The sequence below is a fragment of the Pseudophryne corroboree genome, chromosome 9 (genome assembly GCF_028390025.1).
Source record: "Pseudophryne corroboree isolate aPseCor3 chromosome 9, aPseCor3.hap2, whole genome shotgun sequence".
NCBI lineage: Eukaryota > Metazoa > Chordata > Amphibia > Anura > Myobatrachidae > Pseudophryne > Pseudophryne corroboree.
In genome coordinates this window covers 296,246,753-296,272,123 of record NC_086452.1, presented here as the reverse complement: position 1 = coordinate 296,272,123, position 25,371 = coordinate 296,246,753, and the positions used below count along the sequence as shown (strand labels likewise).

Sequence of the window (25,371 nt, the reverse complement as noted above, 5' to 3'; positions counted from 1 at the left end):
TCATAGGGGGAGGAGCCAGTACACACCACCTAATCCTAAAGCTTTATTTTTGTGCCCTGTCTCCTGCGGAGCCGCTATTCCCCATGGTCCTGACGGAGTCCCCAGCATCCACTACGGACTACGAGAAATAGAATTATCGGTAAGTAAATTCTTATTTGTTCACACTCCTCTGTTTATTACAATTCTCAGCCCTTGGGTCTGAGAGGAAGAGGAGGGAATATATAGACCGACTGGAACACCCACGGTGTTACTAGTGCGACCACAGCTATCGCCTGAGAGTCCCTTGACCCAGCGTCAAACCTTTTTTATCTTTTTATTGAGGTGGGACGCCATGTAGTCCACCTGAGGCAGTTTCCATCAATTTGCAAAACTGCGTGAAGACTTCCTGATGAAGTCACCACTTTCCCGGGTGGAGGTCATGTCCACTCCCGGAATGAACACTGCTGACAGTGCGCTTACTTGATTCTCCGCCCAGCGAAGAATTCTGGTGGCTTCTACCCTCGCCACCCTGCTCCTTGTGCCGCCCTGGCGGTTTACATGAGCCCCTGCGGTCTGACTGGATCAGAACCGGTTGGTCGCGAAGCAGGAACTCCGCTTGACTTAGGGCGTTGTATATGGCCCTTAGTTCCAGGATATTGATGTGAAGGCAAGTCTGTTGGCTTGACCACAAACCTTGGAATTTTCTTCCCTGTGTAACTGCCCCCCACCCTCGGAGGCTTGCATCCGTGGTCACCAGGACCCAGTCCTGAATGCCGAATCTGCGGCCCTCGAGAAGGTGAGCACTCCGCAGCCACCACAGGAGAGACACCCTGGCCCTGGGGGATAGGGTGATTAACCGATGCATCTGAAGATGTGATCTGGACCACTTGTCCAGTAAGTTCCATTGTCCTTGCATGGAACCAGCCGAAGGGGATGGCCTCGTATGATGCCATCATCCTTCCCAGGACTCGAGTGCAGTGATGCACTGACACCTGTTTTGGTTTTCAATAGATTCCTGACCAGTGTCATGAGCTCCTGAGCTCTCTCTATCGGGAGATAAACCCTCTTCTGGTCTGTGTCTAGGATCATGCCTAGGCGAGGCAAATGAGCTGTAGGAACCAACTGCGACTTCGGAATATATAGAATCCAGTCGTGTTGCCGTTTCACTTCCAGAGAAGGTGATACGCTGTCCAGCAACTGCTCTCTTGATCTCGCTTTTATGAGGAGATCATCCAAGTATGTGATAATAGTGACACCTTGCTTCCGCAGGAGCACCATCATATCCGCCATTACCTTGGTGAAATTGGTAATGACAATCCCGTACCGCAATTCTGAGGTACGCCTGATGAGGTGGATAAATGGGGACACGAAGGTATGCATCCCTTATGTCCCGATTCATTCAGGCTTGCAATGACCGCTCTTAGCGATTCCATCTTGAACCTGAACCTTTTCAGGTATATGTTCAGGGATTTTAATTCAATATGGGTCTAACCGAACCGTCTGGTTTCGGGATTATAACATGGTCGAATAATAACACCCTCTTGTTGAAGGAGGGGACCCTTGACCACCACCTGTTGAAGATACAATTTACGAATTGCAGTTAACACTGACTCCCTCTCTTGGGGGGAAGCCCGCTGGGTCCTCGGTGAGGGGGCATCTTCTCACAGTCCAGCCTGTATCCCTGCGATACAATTTCTATTGCCCAGGGATCTAACAGGGAGTGAACCCACTTGTGGCTGAACTTACGAAGGCGTGTCCCCACCGGGCCTAGCTCCGCCTGTGGAGCCACAGCGACATGCGGTGGATTTTTGTAGAGGCCGGGGAGGACTTCTGTTCCTGGGGACTAGCTGTGTTGTACAGCTTCTTTCCTCTGCCCCCGGCTCTGACAGGAAAGGACGCACCTCAGACTTTCTTGTTTCTTTATTCGAAAAGCTGCATTTAATAATGTCGTGCTTTCCTAGGCTGTGCAGGAATATAAGGCAAAATATCAGAATTACCAGCTATAGCTGTGGAGACCAGGTCCGAGAACCCTTCTCCACACAATCCTCAGCCTTCCATATGCCACTTAAGTCGGCATCATCTGTCCAATGTATATTCTACAGGACACGTCAAGCAGAAATCGACATAGCTTTTGTCTCTAGGACCCAGTATACTCATGTCCCTTTGGGCATGCTTTATAATTATATATCTATCACTTAAGACAGCATCTTAAAATATTTATGCATACTAGGGTCTCAATCTCTGCTGATAAGGTACCTGTCCACGCTGCCACAGCGCTATAAACCCATGTCGACACAATCGCCGGTCTGGGTAGTATACTAGAATGTGCACACTATCTGCAGGATCCCTGAGAATAGCTAGTGCAAACAGGACACCCAAGGGGAAGATTCAAAACACATCCTGGCCCTAGTGGGGAAAGGATACAGCCTGAGAATTCTCTTGTGGGAAGCTGCCGTCTCTTGTCTGGAGATTCCCGCTCTTTTTCCTCATGAGAGGAGGGAAATTTACCTCAGCATTCTTCCCCTTAACGTGTACTCTCGTGTCAGGGACAGATGAGTCATCAGTGATATGCAAATCATCTTTTATTCCAATAATCATATATTGAATATCTTTTAGCCCTCTTGGCTGTAACTTTGCATTATCGTAGTCGACAGTGGAGTTAAACTGCGTGTCGATACTTTGTTATTTTGGATAGTGAGCATAGAGAGACTCTGAAGGACTCTGTGACATAGGGACAGACCAGGGTAGATTTCCTTTCTGTTCCCTAACCTTTTGTGCAATAATTTTACCTCAGCACTTACACATATCCAAACAGGTGTCGGCGTTGTTGACGGAGACACCCTCCCACACACTTATCCGCTCTATCACCTCCTTAGAGGAGCCTTTTACCTCAGACATGTCGACACACGCGTACCGACACACCACACACACAGGGGATGCTCTATTTGAAGACAGTTTCCCCACCAGGCCCTTTGGAGAGACAGAGAGAGAGTATGCCAGCACACACCACAGCGCTATATAATACAGGGATGTACACTATACTGAGTGATTTTTCCCCTATAGCAGCTTATATACACAGTTTTGCGCCTAAATTTATGTGCCCCCCCTCTCTTTTTTTACCCTTTGTGTACCAGGATACTGCAGGGGAGAGCCTGGGGAGCTTCCTTCCAGCTGAGCTGTGAAGAGAAAATGGCGCCGGTGTGCTGAGGAAGAAGGCCCGGCCCCCTCAGCGGCGGGCTTCTGTCCTTTTATGTACTTTAATGGCGGGGGTTAATGCACATATACAGTTTATCAGACTGTATTATGTGCTTTTCGCCAAGTAAGGTAATCTAATTGCTGCCCAGGGCGCCACCCCCCAGCGCCCTGCACCCATCAGTGACCAGAGTGTGTGGTGTGCTAAGGGAGCAATGGCGCACAGCTGCAGTGCTGTGCGCTACCTTAATGAAGACCGGAGTCTTCAGCCGCCGATTTTCAACTTCTCTTCGTTCTTCTGGCTCTGCTAGGGGGACGGCGGCGCGGCTCCGGGACCGGAAGATCGAGGACTGGGCCTGTGTTCGATCCCTCTGGAGCTAATGGTGTCCAGTAGCCTTAGAAGCCCAAGCTAGCTGCAAGCAGGTAGGTTCGCTTCTCTCCCCTCAGTCCCACGTAGCAGTGAGTCTGTTGCCAGCAGATCTCACTGAAAATAAAAAACCTAACAAATACTTTCTTTTCTAAGAAGCTCAGGAGAGCCCCTAGGGTGCATCCAGCTCTGGCCGGGCACAGATACTAACTGAGGTCTGGAGGAGGGGCATAGAGGGAGGAGCCAGTGCACACCAGATATAGTACCTAATCTTTCTTTTTTTTTTTTTTTTTTTCAAATTATTTTTATTTATAATCTCACACCATACAGAGTAGATATATAGCATTTCGAGACATCGAATGGAATATATAGTTAGCATTGTACAACATAATATGCACTATATATAAGCCTCTAGACAAAAGACAGGAAGTTACAGATAATTCAGTCTCATATAAAACCTGGTAGAGATCAAAACATATTTTCAAACTTTTCTCTACATAAAACCTTCGTACCCTTCCAAGAAAGGTAACTTATGTATAACTAAGGATATCAGGGAATTGAGAACGTGCTTTAGATCTCCAAGTGTCGCAGACTATAGATGAAAAGAGGTGGTTTAAACATCGGTTCTCCGCCAATATGGTCAGAGTATTTCGAATTCCCTAAACATATACATAATATCTAGAACATAAGAAAATAAACTAACATATAATGCCTACTATGGGACACGGGCCGTCGATCCATCCACAGAGCAATCTTCCCATATCGAGGGTCCATATTTCTAGTCAACCCGGTAGACTATTGAAAATAGAACGGAGCGGAGGAGGGGTCCGGAAAAAGGAGAGGAGAGAGGGCAAATCAGATGTTCTAGGGGTTAGGTTGGGCTAATGTGTGGAGGAGGTACCATGAGGTAGATTGAAAGCATTTGTCAATGGCTTGTTTAGTGTGTAGGGGGAGTGTCAAAATGTATGTGTCCCAGCATTGGAACAGGGCAGGGGTGAGCCTCTCCTTATGGATAGAGGCCTCCAGCCAGTCCATGGTGAATAGAAAAAATAATCTAGAGGTCACCATCGAAAGATTAGGAGGTATGTTGTGGATCCATTGTTGTAGGATTGCCTTCCTGCCAGCCGCAGATAATATCATAAGTAGTTTTTTGTTAGACCTGGGGATGTCTGGCTGGTCGGTCAAACACCCAAACAATGCCCAAGAAACAGTGCAACTAAAGGATATGCCTAAGGAGGTGGTTCCATAATAATGTACCTCATGCCAAAACCGTGACACCAGAGTACAGTCCCAGAAACAATGGAAGAGGTTGGCCCCCTCCATTGAGCATTTAGTGCATTTGTTGTCTTCTGAGATGCCCATCAAAGATCGGCGTTTAGGTGAGATGTATGCCCTATGGGGCATTTTATAGGCCATCTCTTGATAGGGGCTTGCAGGGATAAGTTTTAGGGTGAGTTGAAAGTGATTTAGGAGGGATTCAGGGGTTACCGTTGAAATGTGGGAGGACCATTGGGACAGCTCTGGAAGGTCCGTGTCAGGGATGAGTTCATGACGAATACGTGTATATATGGTTGATATAGAGTAGCATGTTGATTGGAGTAATGTATCTAGAGAGTTAAGAAAATCATTCCCTGTCAATTTCGAAAGTACATTTTTAAGATAATGTATTGCCTGGAAGTAGGCAAACTCGTGGTGAGGGGGCAGGCCATATTTTTCTCGTGCCTCCGCGAAAGACAGCAGGACGCGGGAGGAATTAAGCAAGTTGCGTAGGTTGCGGATACCAAGAGAGTGCCAGGCAATGAAGGGTTGTAGAGCCTCTCCTTCCTGAAACTCCAGGTTGCCTACAAGGGGCATCGAGAGTGAGTATAAGTGTTGAAGTTTGAGAGATTTCCTCGCCATTTGCCACGCCTGTATTATGGGGAGTAGTAATTAATTAGTGGTGATATGTAGCGCCAACTTGGAGGGTTTGGCATGAAGAAGATAACCAAGGGACAAGGGGGCGCAGAGTTGAGAGTCTAGGTTGGAGTCCGTGTAGTAATTATTGTCTCCAAGCCAGTCCATAGCAATGCGGAGGAGGCACGCAAGATTGTATTGTTTAACATCAGGTAGATTGATTCCTCCTCTAGATACCGTCTGGTACAATTTTTTCATGCTAATCCTTGGACGTTTGCCAGCCCAGATGTATCTGGAGATAGAGGTATTCAGAGAAGATATATCCGACTTGGATAATAGAAGGGGGGTCATCTGTAGAACATAGAGGAGTTTTGGGAAGCTGGCCATCTTAAATAGGTTACATCTCCCTAGCATGTTAAGGGGGAGGGATTGCCAGAGACCAAGTTCGGTTCTAATCTTATGGAGGACCGGGGTGATATTAAGCCTATACAGGTGGCAGGGGTGGGTAGGGAGTGCAATGCCTAGATAGGTAATGTGTGTATTCGCCCATTTAAAGGGAAAAGTGGTCCCCCAACCCAATCTCGCCTGTCCGTATATGGCCAGTGCCTCCGACTTATTGTAATTAATGGAAAACCCTGCAAAAGAGGAGAAACGATCAATCACAGCAATCAGCTGTGGGATCGTACGGTGAGGGTCTGACATAAAAAGGAGGAGGTCATCTGCGAATGCCACCACCCGTAATTCCTGTGTACCCACCTCGATGCCCCTATAGTTTGGGTGTAGCAGAATGTGGCGTATAAGAGGTTCTAATGCCAGATCAAAAAGGAGGGGGGATAAGGGGCATCCTTGTCTAGTGCCTCTTTCCAACGTGAAGGGTGGAGATGTCACATTGTTGATTAAGACCTGTGCCACTGGGTTATTGTACAAGGTCTGTACCAAGTTGCAAAACGCTGTGCCGAATCCCTGGTGGGCGAGTACTCGGGTTAGGTGAGGCCAGGCAATTTTATCAAACGCCTTCTCTGCGTCCAAATTCACAATGATGTTGTTTTTGGCCTGATTGAAGCGGGTATGAGATATCGCAGTCAGGGCCGCCCGCACTCCTCGTGTGGATTGTCTACCCTTGACAAACCCCATCTGCGCGGGTGAGATAAGGCGGGGTAGGTAGGCTTGCAACCTATTAGCTATGATTTTGGTCAATATTTTAAAGTCCTGATTGAGGAGTGAAATGGGACGGTATGACCCTACTTGGGCAGGGTCTTTGCCCGGTTTTGCGAGTACTATAAGCTTGGCTTCGTTAAAACAAAGGGGCTAATCTTTCTTTTAAGAGTGCCCAGTCTCCTGCGGAGCCCGTCTATACCCCATGGTCCTTACGGAGTACCCAGCATCCACTAGGACGTCAGAGAAATAAATATATGGTAAAATAAAAATGTAACCCTGTCCACCACCCTGTTACTGAACCTAAGAATGAGAGATAAGTACAATTTACTTATATTAATTATTTAGCTGAATATCTCAGTAAGAAATTGTGAACTAGGGGTACCACGAAAAAAATGCTGATACTCTGCAATTGAAGAAAGTTTGGGTACCACTGCTATAGGGAAATGTTTCTTATGCTGGTATTCTTTTCTAACAATTTTTTTTTTTTCTCCCTGGGCTTTTACTTTCAGGACAGTTATCTTGTGTACATCTTGAATGAACTGGCAGGGAACACCTTCATGATCTTCTGCAGCACATGTAACAACACACATCGCATGGCCCTGTTACTGCGTAGTCTGGGATTCACAGCCATTCCTCTTCATGGCCAAATGACTCAGGTGAAATTGTTATGGTGATCTAGATCCATCTTCTAGCCTCACACACGTTTATGTGAGAACAAGTTGTCTAGCCAAGCATAGCCTGACATTTTGAGATTATCATATTAATAATGTAGATAAGAAAAGCCGTTCTCCACACCCTCATTTGTTGTGCTTTGCTACTTGGTCTGTGTTGAGGATAGCTGTGGCACAGACTTGTGGGTCATTTAACGCCTTCCCTGCTAAGAACAATTGGTACTTGTCCTAAACATGAACAATAAAGTAGGATTAGTGCTGCACTTATAGAAAAGATACTAGAAGGTGTACAGTATAAACAGCAATAGACTTAAATTTACATTATGTATGGTTAAATACACACCAAAAAACACATAGTAGAAATGACTACTACCGTATAAATATAATCTCATGACATACCATTTCCTAGAACCCACAGAACTTGATTTCAGATCAGAGGCTCATTCATTTAGCAGCAATCGCATAATGTTCTGGTATAAATATTGCAAAGGTGTAGAATGCTGATATGGCACTAAAATCTACAATATTTTCAACTTATCACTCCCTGGAGTGGTCATTTGGTGACTGGTACAAGCCGGATCCCTGCTTGAAACAAATGACCAGAGGCTGATGCTCATATTACTGGCACAGGGGACATGCCATCTGCAAGGTGCCGCAACATCAGGAAAACATGCTAGAATAGGTAACTCCCCACCCTGTAGGGTTTTTGCAGTCTTGTCAGGGGGATTCTGGTGAGGACTCTAGTGGGGAGAGATCATTTACTCCTGCCTTCAGTAGTGACTGGACTACTTGTGCTACCACAGCATTAGAATGCTCCCTGAAGGAATCTGCAAGGGGACAAGACTTGCGTTAAGCCCCTAGACTGGAGCCTGGTTTTCATTGGTTATGTGTTGCTACTGGTGAAAAAACAGAGTCAGCTTGTAGCTGTGAGGCAGTACTCTGACATCAGCAACAGGATTTGAAAATGACATGGTGGTAGATAAAATCAGAGATCTCCACTGCATGCGTGTGTGTGTGTGTGTGTGTGTGTATTATAGGTGTGTGTAGATAGATAGACAGATATGGCAAGTCTCCAGACCAACTTCATGGCGTCTCTGATACTGGAGGTAATACTTTCTGTCTTTTTATTTATTTTCTGTCTTTCTTTCTCATTCACTAGCACTTTAGCTTTTCACTGGTGTGCTGCTCTGGGGTAGCTGACCCTCGTCCGCTTGTGGATTTCTGCGCCTCAGACTTAGACTTAGTATTAGGGACCTCCTCTAGCAGAGATGCCGTGAAATTGGACTGGAGGCTTAGCATATCTTTACAAACATATGCAACCGAGATCTCTGAATTATCTACCACCATGTAGTTTTCAAATCCTCAGGGATACTTGTTTTCTCTGACGTCCTAAGTGGATGCTGGGACTCCGTAAGGGAACAGTCAAAAGCTTTGAGCCTGTTGGTGCCTCGGATCAAGATCCTACTCTACACCCCGATGTTAATCCTTGTGGAGCACAGTGTACCCCGCAGCAGAAAAAATAAGATTTTACTCACCGGTAAATCTATTTCTCGTAGTCCGTCGTGGATGCTGGGACTCCGTAAGGACCATGGGGAATAGCGGCTCCGCAGGAGACTGGGCACAACTAAAAGAAAGCTTTTGGTCTACCTGGTGTGCACTGGCTCCTCCCTCTATGACCCTCCTCCAGACCTCAGTCAGAATCTTGTGCCCGGCTGAGCTGGATGCACACTAGGGGCTCTCCTGAGCTCCTAGAAAAGAAAGTATATTTTAGGTTTTTTTATTTTCAGTGAGATCTGCTGGCAACAGACTCACTGCTACGAGGGACTAAGGGGAGAAGAAGCGAACCTACCTGCTTGCAGCTAGCTTGGGCTTCTTAGGCTACTGGACACCATTAGCTCCAGAGGGATCGAACACAGGGCCCGACCTCGATCTTCCGGTCCCGGAGCTGCGCCGCCGTCCCCCTTACAGAGCCAGAAGCAAGAAGATGGTCCTGAAAATCGGCGGCAGAAGACTTCGGTCTTCAACAAGGTAGCGCACAGCACTGCAGCTGTGCGCCATTGCTCCTCATGCACACCTCACACTCCGGTCACTGATGGGTGCAGGGTGCTGGGGGGGGGGGGGGCGCCCTGAGCAGCAATATTAACACCTTGGCTGGCAAAAAAATCACAATATATAGTCCTAGAGGCTATATATGTGAAAAATACCCCTGCCAGAGATCCATAAAAAAGCGGGAGAAGCCCGCCGAAAAAGGGGCGGGGCTATCTCCCTCAGCACACTGGCGCCATTTTTCCCTCACAGCTCCGCTGGAAGGATCGCTCCCAGGCTCTTCCCTGCAGTTTCAAGACTACAAAGGGCAAAAAAGAGAGGGGGGGCACGAAATTTAAGCGCAGTAGTATATATATAAGCAGCTATAAGGGAAAATCACTCAGTTATAGTGTTCATCCCTGTGTTATATAGCGCTCTGGTGTGTGCTGGCATACTCTCTCTCTGTCTCCCCAAAGGGCTTTGTGGGGTCCTGTCCTCTGTCAGAGCATTCCCTGTGTGTGTGTGCGGTGTCGGTACGGCTGTGTCGACATGTTTGATGAGGAGGCTTATGTGGAGGCGGAGCAGATGCCGATAAATGGGATGTCACCCCCTGCGGAGCCGACACCTGAGTGGATGGACTTGTGGAAGGAATTACGTGAAAGTGTCAACTCCTTACATAAAAGGTTTGACGACATACCAAATATGGGACAGCCGGCTTCTCAGCCTGTGCCTGCCCAGGCGTCTCAAAAGCCATCAGGGGCTCTAAAACGCCCGCTACCTCAGATGGCAGACACAGATGTCGACACGGATACTGACTCCAGTGTCGACGACGATGAGACTAATGTAACTTCCAATAGGGCCACACATTACATGATTGAGGCAATGAAAAATGTGTTGCACATTTCTGATGTTACCCCAGGAACCACAAAAAAGGGTATTATGTTTGGAGAGAAAAAACTACCAGTAGTTTTTCCCCCCATCTGAGGAATTAAATGAAGTGTGTGAAGAAGCGTGGGCTTCCCCCGATAAGAAACTGGTAATTTCTAAAAGGTTACTAATGACGTACCCTTTCCCGCCAGAGGATAGGTCACGTTAGGAAACATCCCCTAGGGTGGATAAAGCGCTCACACGCTTGTCAAAGAAGGTGGCACTACCGTCTCCGGATACAGCCGCCCTAAAGGAGCCTGCTGATAGGAAGCAGGAGGCTATCCTGAAGTCTGTATATACACACACAGGTATTATACTGAGACCAGCTATTGCTTCAGCATGGATGTGCAGTGCTGCAGCTGCGTGGTCAGATTCCCTGTCGGAAAATATTGATACCCTAGACAGGGACACTATATTGCTAACCGTAGAGCATATTAAAGACGCAGTCTTATACATGAGAGATGCACAGAGGGATATTTGCCGGCTGGCATCTAAAATAAGTGCAATGTCCATTTCTGCCAGGAGAGGGTTATGGACTCGGCAGTGGACAGGTGATGCAGATTCTAAAAGGCACATGGAAGTTTTGCCTTATAAGGGTGAGGAGTTGTTCGGGGATGGTCTCTCGGACCTCGTTTCCACAGCAACAGCTGGGAAGTCGGCATTTTTACCCCATGTTCCCTCACAGCCAAAGAAAGCACCGTATTATCAGGTACAGTCCTTTCGGCCCCATAAGGGCAAGCGGGTTAAAGGCGCGTCCTTTCTGGCCAGAGGCAGAGGTAGAGGGAAAAAGCTGCAGCATACAGCCAGTTCCCAGGAGCAAAAGTCCTCCCCGCTTCCTCCAAGTCCGCCGCATGACGCTGGGGCTCCACAGGCGGAGCCAGGTACGGTGGGGGCCTGTCTCAAAAACTTCAGCACTCAGTGGGATCCCTGGATCCTTCAAGTAGTATCTCAGGGGTACAAGCTGGAATACGAGACGTCTCCCCCAACCCCCCCCCCCCCCCCCCCCGCCGTTTCCTCAAATCTGCCTTGCCTACAACTCCCTCAGGCAGGGAGGCAGTGTTAGAGGCAATGCACAAGCTGTATTCCCAGCAGGTGATAGTCAAGGTGCCCCTCCTTCAACAAGGACGGGGTTACTATTCCACAATGTTTGTGGTACCAAAACCGGACGGTTCGTTGAGACCCATTTTAAATTTGAAATTCTTGAACACATAAATAAAAAAATTCAAGTTCAAGATGGAATCGCTCAGGGCGGTTATTGCAAGCCTGGACGAGGGGGATTACATGGTATCACTGGACATCAAGGATGCTTACCTGCATGTCCCCATTTACCATCCTCACCAGGAGTACCTCAGATTTGTGGTACAGGATTGTCATTACCAATTCCAGACGTTGCCGTTTGGTCTGTCCACGGCACCGAGGGTATTTACCAAGGTAATGGCCGAAATGATGATACTCCTTCGAAAAAAGGGAGTTTTAATTATCCCGTACTTGGAAGATCTCCTCCTGATAAAGGCGAGGTCCAGGGAGCAGTTGTTGGTCGGGGTAGCACTATCTTGGGAGGTGCTACTACAGCACGGTTGGATTCTAAATATTCCAAAGTCACAGCTGGTTCCTACGACACGTCTACTGTTCCTGGGGATGGTTCTGGACACAGAACAGAAATAAGTGTTTCTCCCGGAGGAGAAGGCCAGGGAGCTGTCATCTCTAGTCAGAGGCCTCCTAAAACCAAAACAGGTGTCGGTGCATCACTGCACGCGAGTCCTGGGAAAGATGGTAGCTTCTTACGAAGCAATTCCATTCGGCAGGTTCCATGCAAGGACTTTTCAGTGGGACCTGTTGGACAAGTGGTCCGGATCGCATCTTCAGATGCATCGGCTGATAACCCTGTCTCCAAGGACCAGGGTGTCTCTGCTGTGGTGGCTGCAAAGTGCTCATCTTCAAGAGGGCCGCAGATTCGGCATACAGGACTGGGTCCTGGTGACCACGGATGCCAGCCTTCGAGGCTGGGGGGCAGTCACACAGGGAAGAAACTTCCAAGGACTATGGTCAAGTCAGGAGACTTCCCTACACATAAATATTCTGGAACTGAGGGCCATTTACAATGCCCTAAGTCAGGCAAAACCCCTGCTTCAAAACCAGCCGGTACTGATCCAGTCAGACAACATCACGGCAGTCGCCCATGTAAACCGACAGGGCGGCACAAGAAGCAGGATGGCGATGGCAGAAGCCACAAGGATTCTCCGATGGGCGGAAAATCACGTGTTAGCACTGTCAGCAGTGTTCATTCCGGGAGTGGACAACTGGGAAGTAGACTTCCTCAGCAGGCACGACCTCCACCCGGGAGAGTGGGGACTTCATCCAGAAGTCTTCCAACTGATTGTAAACCGTTGGGAAAGGCCACAGGTGGACATGATGGCGTCCCGCCTAAACAAAAAGCTAGAAAGATATTGCGCCAGGTCAAGAGACCCGCAGGCGATAGCTGTGGACGCTCTAGTGACACCGTGGGTGTACCGGTCGGTTTATGTGTTCCCTCCTCTTCCTCTCATACCCAAGGTACTGAGGATAATAAGGAGAAGAGGAGTAAGAACTATACTCATTGTTCCGGATTGGCCAAGAAGAGCTTGGTACCCGGAACTTCGAGAAATGATCTCAGAGGACCCATGGCCTCTGCCGCTCAGACAGGACCTGCTGCAGCAGGGGCCCTGTCTGTTCCAAGACTTACCGCGGCTGCGTTTGACGGTTGAACGCCGGATCCTGAAGGAAAAGGGCATTCCGGAGGAAGTCATTCCTACGCTGATTAAAGCTAGGAAAGAAGTGACCGCAAACCATTATCACCGCATTTGGCGAAAATATGTTGCGTGGTGTGAGGCCAGGAAGGCCCCAACGGAGGAATTTCAGCTGGGCCGTTTTCTGCACTTCCTACAGTCAGGGGTGACTATGGGCCTTAAATTGGGTTCCAGTAAGGTCCAGATTTCGGCTCTATCGATTTTCTTCCAGAGAGAACTGGCTTCACTACCTGAAGTTCAGCCCCCTTTTGTGCCTCCAGTGGCACCTTGGGATCTCAACGTGGTGTTGGATTTCCTAAAGTCACATTGGTTTGAGCCACTTAAAACCGTGGAATTAAAATATCTCACGTGGAAAGTGGTCATGCTGTTGGCCTTGGCTTCGGCCAGGCGTGTGTCAGAATTGGCGGCTTTGTCATGTAAAAGCCCTGATCTGATTTTCCATATGGATAGGGCAGAATTGAGGACTCGTCCCCAGTTTCTCCCTAAGGTGGTATCAGCCTTTCATTTGAACCAACCTATCGTGGTGCCTGCGGCTACTAAAGACTTGGAGGCTTCCAAGTTGTTGGACGTAGTCAGGGCCCTGAAAATTTATGTTTCCAGGACAGCTAGTGTCAGGAAAACTGACTCGTTGTTTATCCTGTGCGCACCCAACAAGCTGGGTGCTCCTACTTCAAAGCAGACTATTGCTCGCTGGATCTGTAGTACGATTCTGCTTGCACATTCTGCGGCTGGACTGCCGCATCCTAAATCAGTGAAAGCCCATTCCACGAGGAAGGTGGGCTCTTCTTGGGCGGCTGCCCGAGGGGTCTCTGCTCTACAACTTTGCCGAGCAGCTACTTGGTCGGGGTCAAACACATTTGCTAAATTCTACAAGTTTGACACCCTGGCTGAGGAGGACCTTGAGTTTGCCCATTCGGTGCTGCAGAGTCATCCGCACTCTCCCGCCCGTTTGGGAGCTTTGGTATAATCCCCATGGTCCTTACGGAGTCCCAGCATCCACTTAGGACGTCAGAGAAAATAAGATTTTACTCACCGGTAAATCTATTTCTCGTAGTCCGTAGTGGATGCTGGGCGCCCATCCCAAGTGCGGATTGTCTGCAATACTTGTATATAGTTATTGTTTAACTAAAGTGTTATTGTTGAGCCATCTGTTGAGAGGCTCAGTTATTGTTCATACTGTTAACTGGGTATAGTATCACGAGTTATACGGTGTGATTGGTGTGGCTGGTATGAGTCTTACCCGGGATTCAAAATCCTTCCTTATTGTGTCAGCTCTTCCGGGCACAGTATCCTAACTGAGGTCTGGAGGAGGGTCATAGAGGGAGGAGCCAGTGCACACCAGGTAGACCAAAAGCTTTCTTTTAGTTGTGCCCAGTCTCCTGCGGAGCCGCTATTCCCCATGGTCCTTACGGAGTCCCAGCATCCACGACGGACTACGAGAAATAGATTTACCGGTGAGTAAAATCTTATTTTTTCTGCTGCGGGGTACACTGTGCTCCACAAGGATTAACATCGGGGTGTAGAGTAGGATCTTGATCCGAGGCACCAACAGGCTCAAAGCTTTTGACTGTTCCCAAGATGCACAGCGCCGCCTCCTCTATAACCCCACCTCCGTGTTCAGGAGCTCAGTTTGTAAGTTGGTGCCATGCAGTAAGCAGGCACTTAACAGGAGTGCTGCATTAGGCAGCCTATTGATAGCTTTATTTGAAAGAAAAGACAGAAGATTCTTCTTACAAGACTTCAGGGCTGCAGCAGGAAAAGTCTTATAGACTTTTCTGACTGCAGCTCCGTCACCCCCAGCTGCGCTTTATACTCCAGCGCCCTGGTTGCCGAGTCACTGCAGCGGAGGCTCCAGTTCCTTCAAAACATCAGTCACACACACGCCGCTGTCCTCCCGGATTGTGGGGCCACAGGTACAGGGGAGGTAAGGGGTCTTTGCGCACTTTACCGCGATCCAGCGCGGCCGTGGGAGGCGGGCCGGATGCTGGCGTGGACACTATAATTGGGCAGCCGCTACACTAGCCACCAGGGACAATTACAGGGCACAGGTCTGGGGGTTTCTTAACGTACATAACCCTGCTTTTCACTGCCCGCAGCACCCGGTGGGGATGCCAGCAGGGGGAGCAGGTCTGACCTGTTGCCGCTCCCCCCAGCCCCAGGGCGCCATTTCTGCTAATTTTCCCGCCATGGAGCTGCATTGCTCTCCTTCACTCACGGTCAGCAGCCATCACAGACAGAGCTGAGCTGTTCCTGGGACTGCTGGGGCAAATCCTCCTCTGTGGAACCGCCTGATTGCCAGTGCTGTGCTTCATACAGGACACTTAAGTATTCTACCTGTCACTGGAACAGTGTTAAGAAAGAGTGCATACATTCAGGGATGTGTGGTACAAACACCCTGTGAGATACATCCAGTATCTACTGTGCTTTATTATATCTATTGTAAACATATAGCCATACTGAGTATTACTTTGTATTGCTAGTCCAGTGCAGTTTTATGGTGCATAATTTCTGCATGGTACGCTTGTGACTATATATATATATATATATATATATATATATATATATATATATATATGTGTCTGTGTGTGTGCATGTAGCTGCTGCGTGGCTGCCTTATTAAAGGGTATTTCACTCAGTGGGCTACTCCTATATTGCTATACCTGAGGGGGCTAAGTGTATCAGGTTTCTTTCTGTATAATATAGGATTGTATCACAAGATATACTTGCTGTGTATTTTTACTTGTGATTTATAGTCGCCATATAGATTTATATCTCTTGAACTCCCGGATTAATCTGCCATAAGTCACACTTCACCGGGTGTTCTTGCTAGGTATATCGCTGCTAAACCTTGTACCAGGTTGCCCGATATTGTGCACATTGTTATGTCTGCCACACGTGGCAACGACGCTGGGGCTTCTCCCACATTGCGTGGTAGTGAGGCCACAGATGTGATGGAGGAGAATATGGCAGCTGAGAGTTCAGGTTCAGGGGGTTCTTTACCACCCAGTGGGTCGGTAGCACCTGGGGCATCACAGGACCCACCTTGGGCTACATTTTCCACACTGTTAAACACGCTTGTAACTAAATTGGCGCCCCCTGTGGGACCACCTGTGCCAATGCAGCAGTTTATGGTCCCTGCTATTAATTCGCCATGGGCAGATCAAATCTCCACTCATTTACAACATTTGAATCGGTCACTGACTAAATCTAAGTGTCACTCTCGCCCGCCTAAGACTAAGTCGTCTTCTAAACGGGCCATTACCTCCTCCCGATCCACTGTTATCCCAGACACGTCCTCTGAGGAGGATGGTGCATGTACTGATCCCACAGACACTGACATAGATGTTTCTGATGGGGAAGGGAAGTCATTGGTGGATGTCCCGGATTTGATTGAAGCAATTAGGCTCATTCTTCAGGTGTCTGATGATCCTGAGCCTGAGGCTGTCTCTAAGAAACCGGATAGGTTTAAACATAAGAAGGTGGTTAAACAAGTTTTACCTCATTCTGAACACCTGGTTGACATACGTCAGGAATCCTAGGAAAATTCAGAGACAAAATTCACACCGAATAAGAGACTGTTGGCTCGCTATCCTCTCTCTGCGGAGATGAGTAAGAATTGGGAAACCCCTCCGCCCGTAGAGTCTCATGTGGTGCGTATGGTTGTTTCCTTTGCTCTGCCAGTAACTACTGTCACCGCTCTGAAGGAACCGGCGAATAGACGTGTGGAGGGTTGTTTGAAAGCAATTTATACCCTAACGGGGGCTGTGCATAGATCAACCATTGCAGCAACATGGGCTGCTGAAGCGGTTGAGTAGTGTGCTCAGGAGCTTGAGGCGGAACTGCCTTCCAATGCATCTGAGCATGCTCGACAAGGTCTCTCGTATATTACTACGGCTTCTCTCTGTACCTTAAGGAGGCGGCCTCCGATGCCGGGGTGCTCGTGGCCAAGGCTGCTGCTACGTCTGTCTTGGCCAGATGTATCCCTTGATTGAGATCCTGGACGGTGAATATGGATTCTAAGAAAACCCTGGAGGTGCTTCCTTTCAAGGGAGACATTCTCTTTGGAGAAGACCTCAATAAGATTGTGGCTGATCTGGCTACTGCTAAAGCAGCTTGCCTACCTAGTATGGCTCCTTCCGCACAGTAGGCTAAAAGTACTTTCCCTCGGCCCTTTCGTCCTCCAGGAAAAGCAAAAGGTCAGGCGTACCTAAAGCAAGCTCGTGCTTCCAGACCTGCCAAGCCCAGACCGAAGAGTGCCTGGGCCGCCTGTCAGCCAGCTTTTAAAATTGACAAGCCTGCTGCATGACGGGGCAGGCCTCCCTCTGGGGGATCACAGGGTGGGGGGCCGACTACTAGGTTTTGCCCAGGAATGGTTGAAGACCACTTCAGATACCTAGGTGAGGGAAGTCGTCGCTCGAGGTTACGCCATACCCTTCAAGAATCGTCCCCTGCATCGATTTTGCCTGACAGATGTGCCTCTGGATCCGGCAAAACCAAACACTTTGCACTCGGTGGTACATTCCCTCCTGACTACAGGAGTGGTAGTACAGGTGCCTCTGGCTCAGAGAGGCAAGGGGTACTATTCACCGCTTTTCCTAGTCCCGAAACCGAACGGGTCCTCGCGGCCCATTCTCAATCTGAAGTCCTTGAACAAGCATGTGCGGGTCTCCAAGTTTCATATGGAAACTCTACACTCTATTATTCTGGCTTTGGAGCCTGGGGACTATATGGTCTTCCAGGACATACAGGATGCCTACCTACATATTTCTATTGCGGTATCTCATCAGCAATACCTGGGGTGGGCAACTTTCTTTACCAATTTCGGGCGTTACCCTTTGGTTTGACAACGGCTCCCAGAGTTTTCACCAAAGTTATGGCGGTCATGACACTCCGCCCGCATCTTGCCCCTCGCAAATTTACATATTTCTGCCTTATCTGTCTGGTTCCAACGCAGGATTGCCTCACTACCTGATGTACACACGTTTCTACAGGGTGTTATTCGCATTCAACTTCCTTATGTTCTCCCAGTCGCTCCATTGGACCTTTCTGTTGTGTTGGAGGCTCTTCAAGTGGGCCCTTTTGAACCTCTAGAATCGGTGGACTTCAAATGGCTGACTGCCAAGACTCTCTTCTTACTGGCTATTGCTTCTGCTAGAAGGTTTTCGGACTTAGGAGCACTGTCCTGTTGTCCTCATTTCTTGATTTTGCACTGTGACAGAGGTCCTCCGAACTAGACCTGGTTACCTCACTATGGTAGTTTCCTCTTTTCACCTTAATCAAGAGATTGTCGTCCCGGCCTTTATATCTTCGGACTTGTCTGCAAAGGAATGTTCTTTGGACGAGGTTAGGGCTCGAAGTATCTATGTGGACAGTACTGCCTCTATTAGACGCTCTGAAGCATTTTTTGTTCTTTTTGGATTTCACGAGAGTGGCTGGCCTGTTAATAAGCAAACGCTGGCCAGATGTATTAGAATGGTCATTGCACATGCTTCCTCTCCAGGCTGACATTCCATTACCAGCTTGGATTTCTGCCCATTCTATTTGGTCTGAAGGACCTTCTTGGGTAGCTCGCTTTGGGGCGTCCGCTGAACAATTGTGCAAGGCAGCTACGTGGTCTTCGGTACATACATTCGCCTCCCAGGATGCTTCATTTGGATGCCGGATTCTCTTATCCTCTCGGGCACGTCCCCACCCTTGAAGTACTGCTTTGGGACATCCCCGATGTTTCCCTGTAGAAACCCTATGTACCCTGCTGAAAAAAGGGATAGTTATGGTAGACTTACCTTTTGTGAACTCTTTCTTCGAAGTACATAAGGTCCACAGGGTGCCCACCCTGACGCACCTGGCCTCTCTGGGTTTTTTAAGGCATTGGTCTCTGGTTCCTTTCTCCTGTCCGTGAGAATGTGTTCTTACGTGCCTAACATCGATCTTCCCTCCTTTCTGCTTCCTGCATTGAGATGGTTAACAAAACTGAAGTGCTTGTGCCTGGAGTCAGGGTTATAGGGAGGGAAGCAGAGTATTCTGGGATATGCTTGCAAAGCTTTAACTGTTTGGGTTTGGTGCCCAGATTCCTCATCCACCACTACAACCGATGTTTCCCTGTGGACCCTATGTACTTCGAAGAAAGAGTTAACAAAGGTTTTACCATAACTCTTCCTATATATTAGTATGTATATACTGTATGTATATAGCAAGTACAATAATTATTGATCTGTATGTGGCTGAAAAGGTTTGTTCTCTCCTTGCATCTTGAAAGCTCGACTGTGGCTTCCCAGCAATACCCAGGTACAGCATACAAATTCTTGCAATCTCATGAGATTGTACTGCGGTACATCAGACAAAGGGCTGTATCCTATTAGCCCCGATGGTCATTGTTATGGTATACACTTAGAGGCTGTTTTTAACAGACGGAATTGGACTCTTAATAACTCCCGAACCCAAGTGTTATCGCGATTCCAACTGTTTTTTTTCGGGGATTATGCTTTGAGTGTCTCAGGCACCCGAAGCATAATCCCAGATAAATGCAAGCATCGCACGATAACAGAGCCGGCATCAGGGCTAGTAGAATAGTTATCAGCGACCCTATTAGCAGCAGTAAAGTACCAATGTGGGGGATTGAAGGTTTATGTCCTTCATGCTACTAATTTGGTGTTAATGTATGTCTCTTTATTAAACAAGTTGCTTGTATTCAGCTCTGTTGTCTTAATCTTTTCATAATAGGACCTTTGTAAAAAATGAATTATGTGACAAACAGTATAAACCTTTTTACTAAGCACCTATGAAAGTCAGACTTGGCAACTACAAAAGGTGGTTCTTGCAGAACTTGGCATATCTAGAACAACTTGAAAATTAGCCTATAGATTTATAAATTTTTTTTGTACTTCACAGTCTGAAATTGTTTAGCTGAACTATAAATAGCTATTTGTTCCTATTTTTCCCCTACAGAATAAAAGGCTAGGGTCTCTGAATAAATTCAAGGCAAAATCACGCTCCATTCTCCTGGCCACTGATGTTGCAAGTAGAGGGCTTGATATTCCGCATGTGGATGTTGTTATAAACTTTGACATCCCTACCCATTCTAAGGTTAGTTGATGTAAGCTATATTAATCCTTGTGTTGACCTACTTAACCCTTTTGGATTTACTGCATGTTTCCAGTGTGTCCCAGTGAGGACACTGGTAAAGTAGATGGAGGCCCTAGGTAACCTCCAAAAAAAATTTTTTTTTTTTAAATTATTCAATTATTAAATTAATGTTATTAAATATAATAACTTTTTTTTAATAGTGTCCAATTAAATGGACAAGGGGTCATAAAGGGTTTTTAAAATGTTACACTGAAGCATGTCTTTCATTTGGCCAGGGAACAATAGATGTGTTCCTGAATGAAAAGGGAGCTTATAATTGGTTGTTAGTGCCACATACATCATATCCAACTTTGTGTCACCCTCTTTGAAATCGCATTTCCCCTCTACAGTATGTATCGTTGTTAGATAATGCAGTTAGAGTGGTGGTAGTCCAACATGTTTATGTAATAAGAATTTAGACTTAAAAACTTGCCTTGCATAGTCGCTTCAGAGGCAACCACACCAGAAAGTGACTTATCCGGCCTGGTCGCACAGTATGAGACCAGTCAGTTACAATGTTTGCAGCTGCAGGGAAAAGAAAGTTCCCTCTGCTGCCGCTCTGAGGTACCAGAAGGTGTGTCTGCTCCCCCCCCCCCCCCCCCAGTGTTTGCCGTGCGGTCGATCATTGCTGATTGGTCAGCACGGCAGGAGCCCTCAGCCAGCAGCTGCAGACAATAGCAGCAACCCCCCCTTTCCCGTGTACCTGCCGGCTGTCCTGGCTGTTAAAATGAAAGACGCAATGTTTCTGATGTCTGGGGGTGGGGGAAAAAACAAACTTTCTTTTTCATCCACTAAGGATCACTGGAGTACTCTTGGGATATGGACGGTGCGTAGCAGGGAAGGCATGTTTAAATGTGTAACCCTCCTCCTCCATACTCCCAGGGATCCTCAGTGTTTTTTATGTGCCGCAAGGGAAGCACATCATGGGCTCACAAGCTCCATTTTATTTTACTTTTTATTTTTATTTTACAGGCAATCCCTTCCCCACTTACTAAGAAGTGTGGGTCTGGGATTGTACTGCCTCCAGCCGCTGCTGACACGTGGGCTTGCAGGAGAAGCACGGCCGTGTCAGCCAGGCAGCATGCGATCCCTTCCCCACTTACAGAGATGTGAGGGTCCGGGATTGAGCGGCCATCTCCTCCACATGAACATGCCAGAGAAAGCTGGGTGGAGGAGTTTTCAGAGGAGTCCTATTTTTTCTAACAGGCGCTTTCAGCACTGCTGCCGCCAGAAGAAGGATGAGGCTGCATGCGGTTAGCTTCCACAGCTTCCGCAAGGTCAGTGCACTCCCCCAGTACCGCATGCTCCCAGACACACAACAGATGCAGGGAGCATGGTCTTCCGCCGCTGGCCGCCCGCTCCATACTCCCCGCTGGCCGCCCGCTCCATACTCCCTGCTGGCCGCCCGCTCAATACTCCCCGCTGGCCGCCCGATGCCTGCCCCACTGGCCGCCCAATGCCTGCCTCACTGGCCGCCCAATGCCTGCCTCACTGGCCGCCCAATGCCTGCCTCACTGGCCGCCCAATGCCTGCCTCACTGGCCGCCCGACACTCTCCCCGCTCAGGCCGCACGCAGTTATCAGCGGTCGCGCACTGATCACAGTGCGCTCCCGCTGCCTGCTACTCAGCCCAGCCGCGGACAGACAGGCTGCTGCCGCTGGGCTTATGCATCCGTCCCCCGCTGCTCTCCGGCTCCCTTCCGCTAGCTATGCACTACGGCTGCACAGGGGGAGATCGCGGGACACGGTGGGGGGGGGGACGATTATACCCGCAGCACAAGGAGAGTATCTCGTATGCATAGAAGGGTATGGCATGTCCCGATTGCATGCATATGTTGTAATATCTAATATATGCATGGGGATTTATTACATATGTATAGATGGGATGTAGATGTTGTAATATGTCATATATACATAGGAGGTATATTACATATGTATATCTTGCGTATATATACTGTAATATGTAATGTATGCTGGTTGTGACTAACATTACTGTAATTTGGAAATTGATTTTTATTTTATTTTTATTTTTTCTAATGCTTAAGATATGGTGAAAGCACATGGCACTAAGCACATGGCTGGACACCATTGTAACTCAACTTCCTGCTTCTTTGTCCAGGAAGTTTTACTACGGTACTACAACACTTCCCCACTAGAGGAGAAGGGGTGGTGTTAGGAATTTTCTGTCACAAGAAATTGTGCTGCAATACTTTTCTGGGTTATGCACACTTTACTTAAAGTCGGTACAAGTGTTATCTAAGGGAATCCACGTGCACAGTGGGAATACCAGTCCGCATACGGACATCTACCCTAATCCTATTTGGGCGGCTACATCTAACTGTATATAACAAAGTCACATACTCATCTGAATGGTCAAATATTCTCTGTAAAGCGCTGCGGAATATGTGTGCGCTATATAAATAACTGATAAATAAATAATAATAAATAAACCGTAGCCATCAGGGGTCGCATGCTAACATCGGTTGTGTTGTACAGGCAGACGATTCAATGCCAGACCTTATACTTATCACACACACAAGGCCACGAGTCACATAGTGAATATTCATAGCCCAGCCAATCATAACCTCATCAGTCCAGCGCAAGGTTCTGAATTTTTAATGCCACTAAGGAACCTATTTCAAATGCTGGCGTTTCTATTGGATAGAATGCAGCGAGCGCCTGTGCGGGTGTGTGTGTGTGTGTGTCTGTTCATTGTTCTAATTCTATTATTAAGCCATTCACTCTACCAGAGTCTATGATAGCATTTCTTGGTGTCAAAACTTTCCAGGTCCCACCTGCAACTACACTTAATGACCAGTCAGAGTGGACATTCAAGCTATGCTAAAGGCAATGTCTATGCTGTGGTTGGGGTTTGGGTTACCGACGTTATAGTCGCATAAATAACGTAGTTGATAGCCAGTTCTGGCCTCAGAACAGTTTTGACGGCTTGTTATTCACATTGGTAGATCGGCTGAGGATTTACGTATGTCTGCTATAGATGTCAGCCATGTTAGTTCTCTTAGTTCACCATCAATCTTTGTGGTTGACAGACACTTTGCCTACACAGGGGCAGGTGTTGCCTTACACGGCAATGTGTTATTTACGCCTAAATTAGGAAGATTAAGTTCTCGCGCTCCGGCGTGAAAGTCTGTTTACAGCCATTGCCACACCAGTTCTTACAAGGAAAACTGCACCAGGGTTCAAATCTTTTAAATCTCAGTCCTTTCCAGGTTGTCCTACAACACACGACACGACTACACGTGGTCGAGGACGTGGTTTAAAAAAAAAAAAAAAAGCCATTAACCATCGTTCGGGGAGACAGGCTGCTGACAAGCCAATGGCATGGCGAGTTTTTAAGTGTCTTGTTTCTTCTTTTGTGCGAGCAAATCTTCTGATGTCTCATTCAACATTATTACGGAAATCCACAGATCTGCGGATACATAATTAGTGTTCAAAACATTAACACATAGAGTTCCATTGTCTACCACCTTTGCCGTGGTTTGTCAATGCTAGATCCAAAACAAGCCTGCCTGTGTCAGAGGACACAAAGGCAATTCTGTAGACCGCAATTCAGTCTCTCGTAGATTCAAGGTTATTACAGGTTGAGTATCCCATATCCAAATATTCCGAAATACGGAATATTCCGAAATACAGACTTTTTTGCGTGAGACTGAGATAGTGAAACCTTTGTTTTTTTGATGGCTCAATGTACACAAACTTTGTTTAATACTCAGTTAATAAGAATATTGTATTAAATGACCTTCAGGCTGCGTGCATAAGGTGTATATGAAACATAAATGAATTGTGTGAATGTACACACACTTTGTTTAATGCACAAAGTTATAAAACATATTGGCTAAAATTACTTTCAGGCTGGGGGTATAAGGTGTATGTGACATAAATGCATCCTGTGCTTAGATTTAGGTCCCATCACCATAATATCTCATTATGGTATGCAATTATTCCAAAATACGGAAAAATCCGATATCCAAAATTCCTCTGGTCCCAAGTATTTTGGATAAGGGATACTCAACCTGTACAATCTTTTTGTAGTACCGCAGCCGGCCGACTCGGTTATATTCCATATTAAACCGAAAGAAGCTCAATCAGTGGAATTCCTGCGGTCAGTGATTGCAGGTTTACAACCACAGAAATCATATTCTCACTGAAGCTCAAGGATGCGTACTTACGCATTCAAAATTTTGCCCACTACATCAGGCATACTTAAACGTTTGCAGTACAACAAAACCATTATTACTTTCAAGCTCTACTGTTTGGCTTCTCATCAGCGCCTCGGGTTGTCACAAGGGTGATGTCTGTGATAAGTTATTCTCAGATGCCGGGTGGTGATAATGGTTCTATGCTTAGATGACCTTCTCATCAAAGCTCTGGCTCAACAAATACTCCTTCAAAATACATTACTAACGTACAATGTGCTAGTTCAGCACGATTGCATTGACAACTTCTGCAAATCAAGCCGGGTTTCGTGTCAAGGAATTAAATCCCTAAAAAACAAAAAGCACAAATTATTAGTTCTCTAGTAGTTTGTGCTCGATCCACAGGAAGTCTTGATGCACTTGTGCATGCGACTGTTAGAAAACATAGGGGGTCTTTAGAAGTACTCTAATTCTGACGAGATTGTGAATGTCCCTTCCGAAGTAATCTTCTCACACAGTGGTCAGACCTTTGTCTACAGATTCGTTATAGTGCGCTTATATCTAAGGGCCAGAGTATCCCTATTCTCATGGCACCACATAATTAATTCTCAAAGCGGGGAGATTGGTCCGAGTTTGGACTTACGTAATTCAGTTGACGGACGCAAGTCTCCGAGGTTGGGGGGTAGTCGTCCTACATAGTCTTTCACACTTTGAAAGCTTACTGACAATAAATGTCCTAAAACTCAAGTCAATGTCCAATACACGGTGACAGAAAGTGTACATACTCCAGTCTCAGGTGGTTCAGGTCCAGTCAGCACCGCGACGGCAGTCGCATAAATCACCGAACAAGAAGGGACTTGACGTCGCATGGCTATGCGAGAAGTGTTTGCATCCTAATTTGTGCCAAGCTTCATCAAGTGATATTGTCGGCAGGTTTCATTCCAGAAGTCGACTACTCACATACAGTTGTCTCAACCTTCAGGATTTTCATCCACAGTGATGGGCGTAAATTTTGAGGTGTTATAGATGTTAGTCCAGTGGTGCAGTGATAATGTCTATTATTTTACAGGAAAGAAAGCTATACCTTATACACAC

The 25,371-nt window shown here is 47.2% G+C and overlaps 1 protein-coding gene across 2 annotated transcripts in view; it reads left to right on the top strand.

The window, feature by feature from the left end:
* The window catches only part of DDX47 (DEAD-box helicase 47), a 268,148-nt gene that overhangs the window by 148,091 nt on the left and 94,686 nt on the right, over positions 1–25,371 (top strand). For both annotated transcript variants that reach the window (XM_063940384.1, XM_063940383.1), the window contains exons 8-9: positions 7,099–7,245; positions 19,944–20,081. In XM_063940384.1, coding sequence (XP_063796454.1) covers positions 7,099–7,245; positions 19,944–20,081 — 285 coding nt within the window. The remainder of the gene's footprint in view (positions 1–7,098; positions 7,246–19,943; positions 20,082–25,371) is intronic.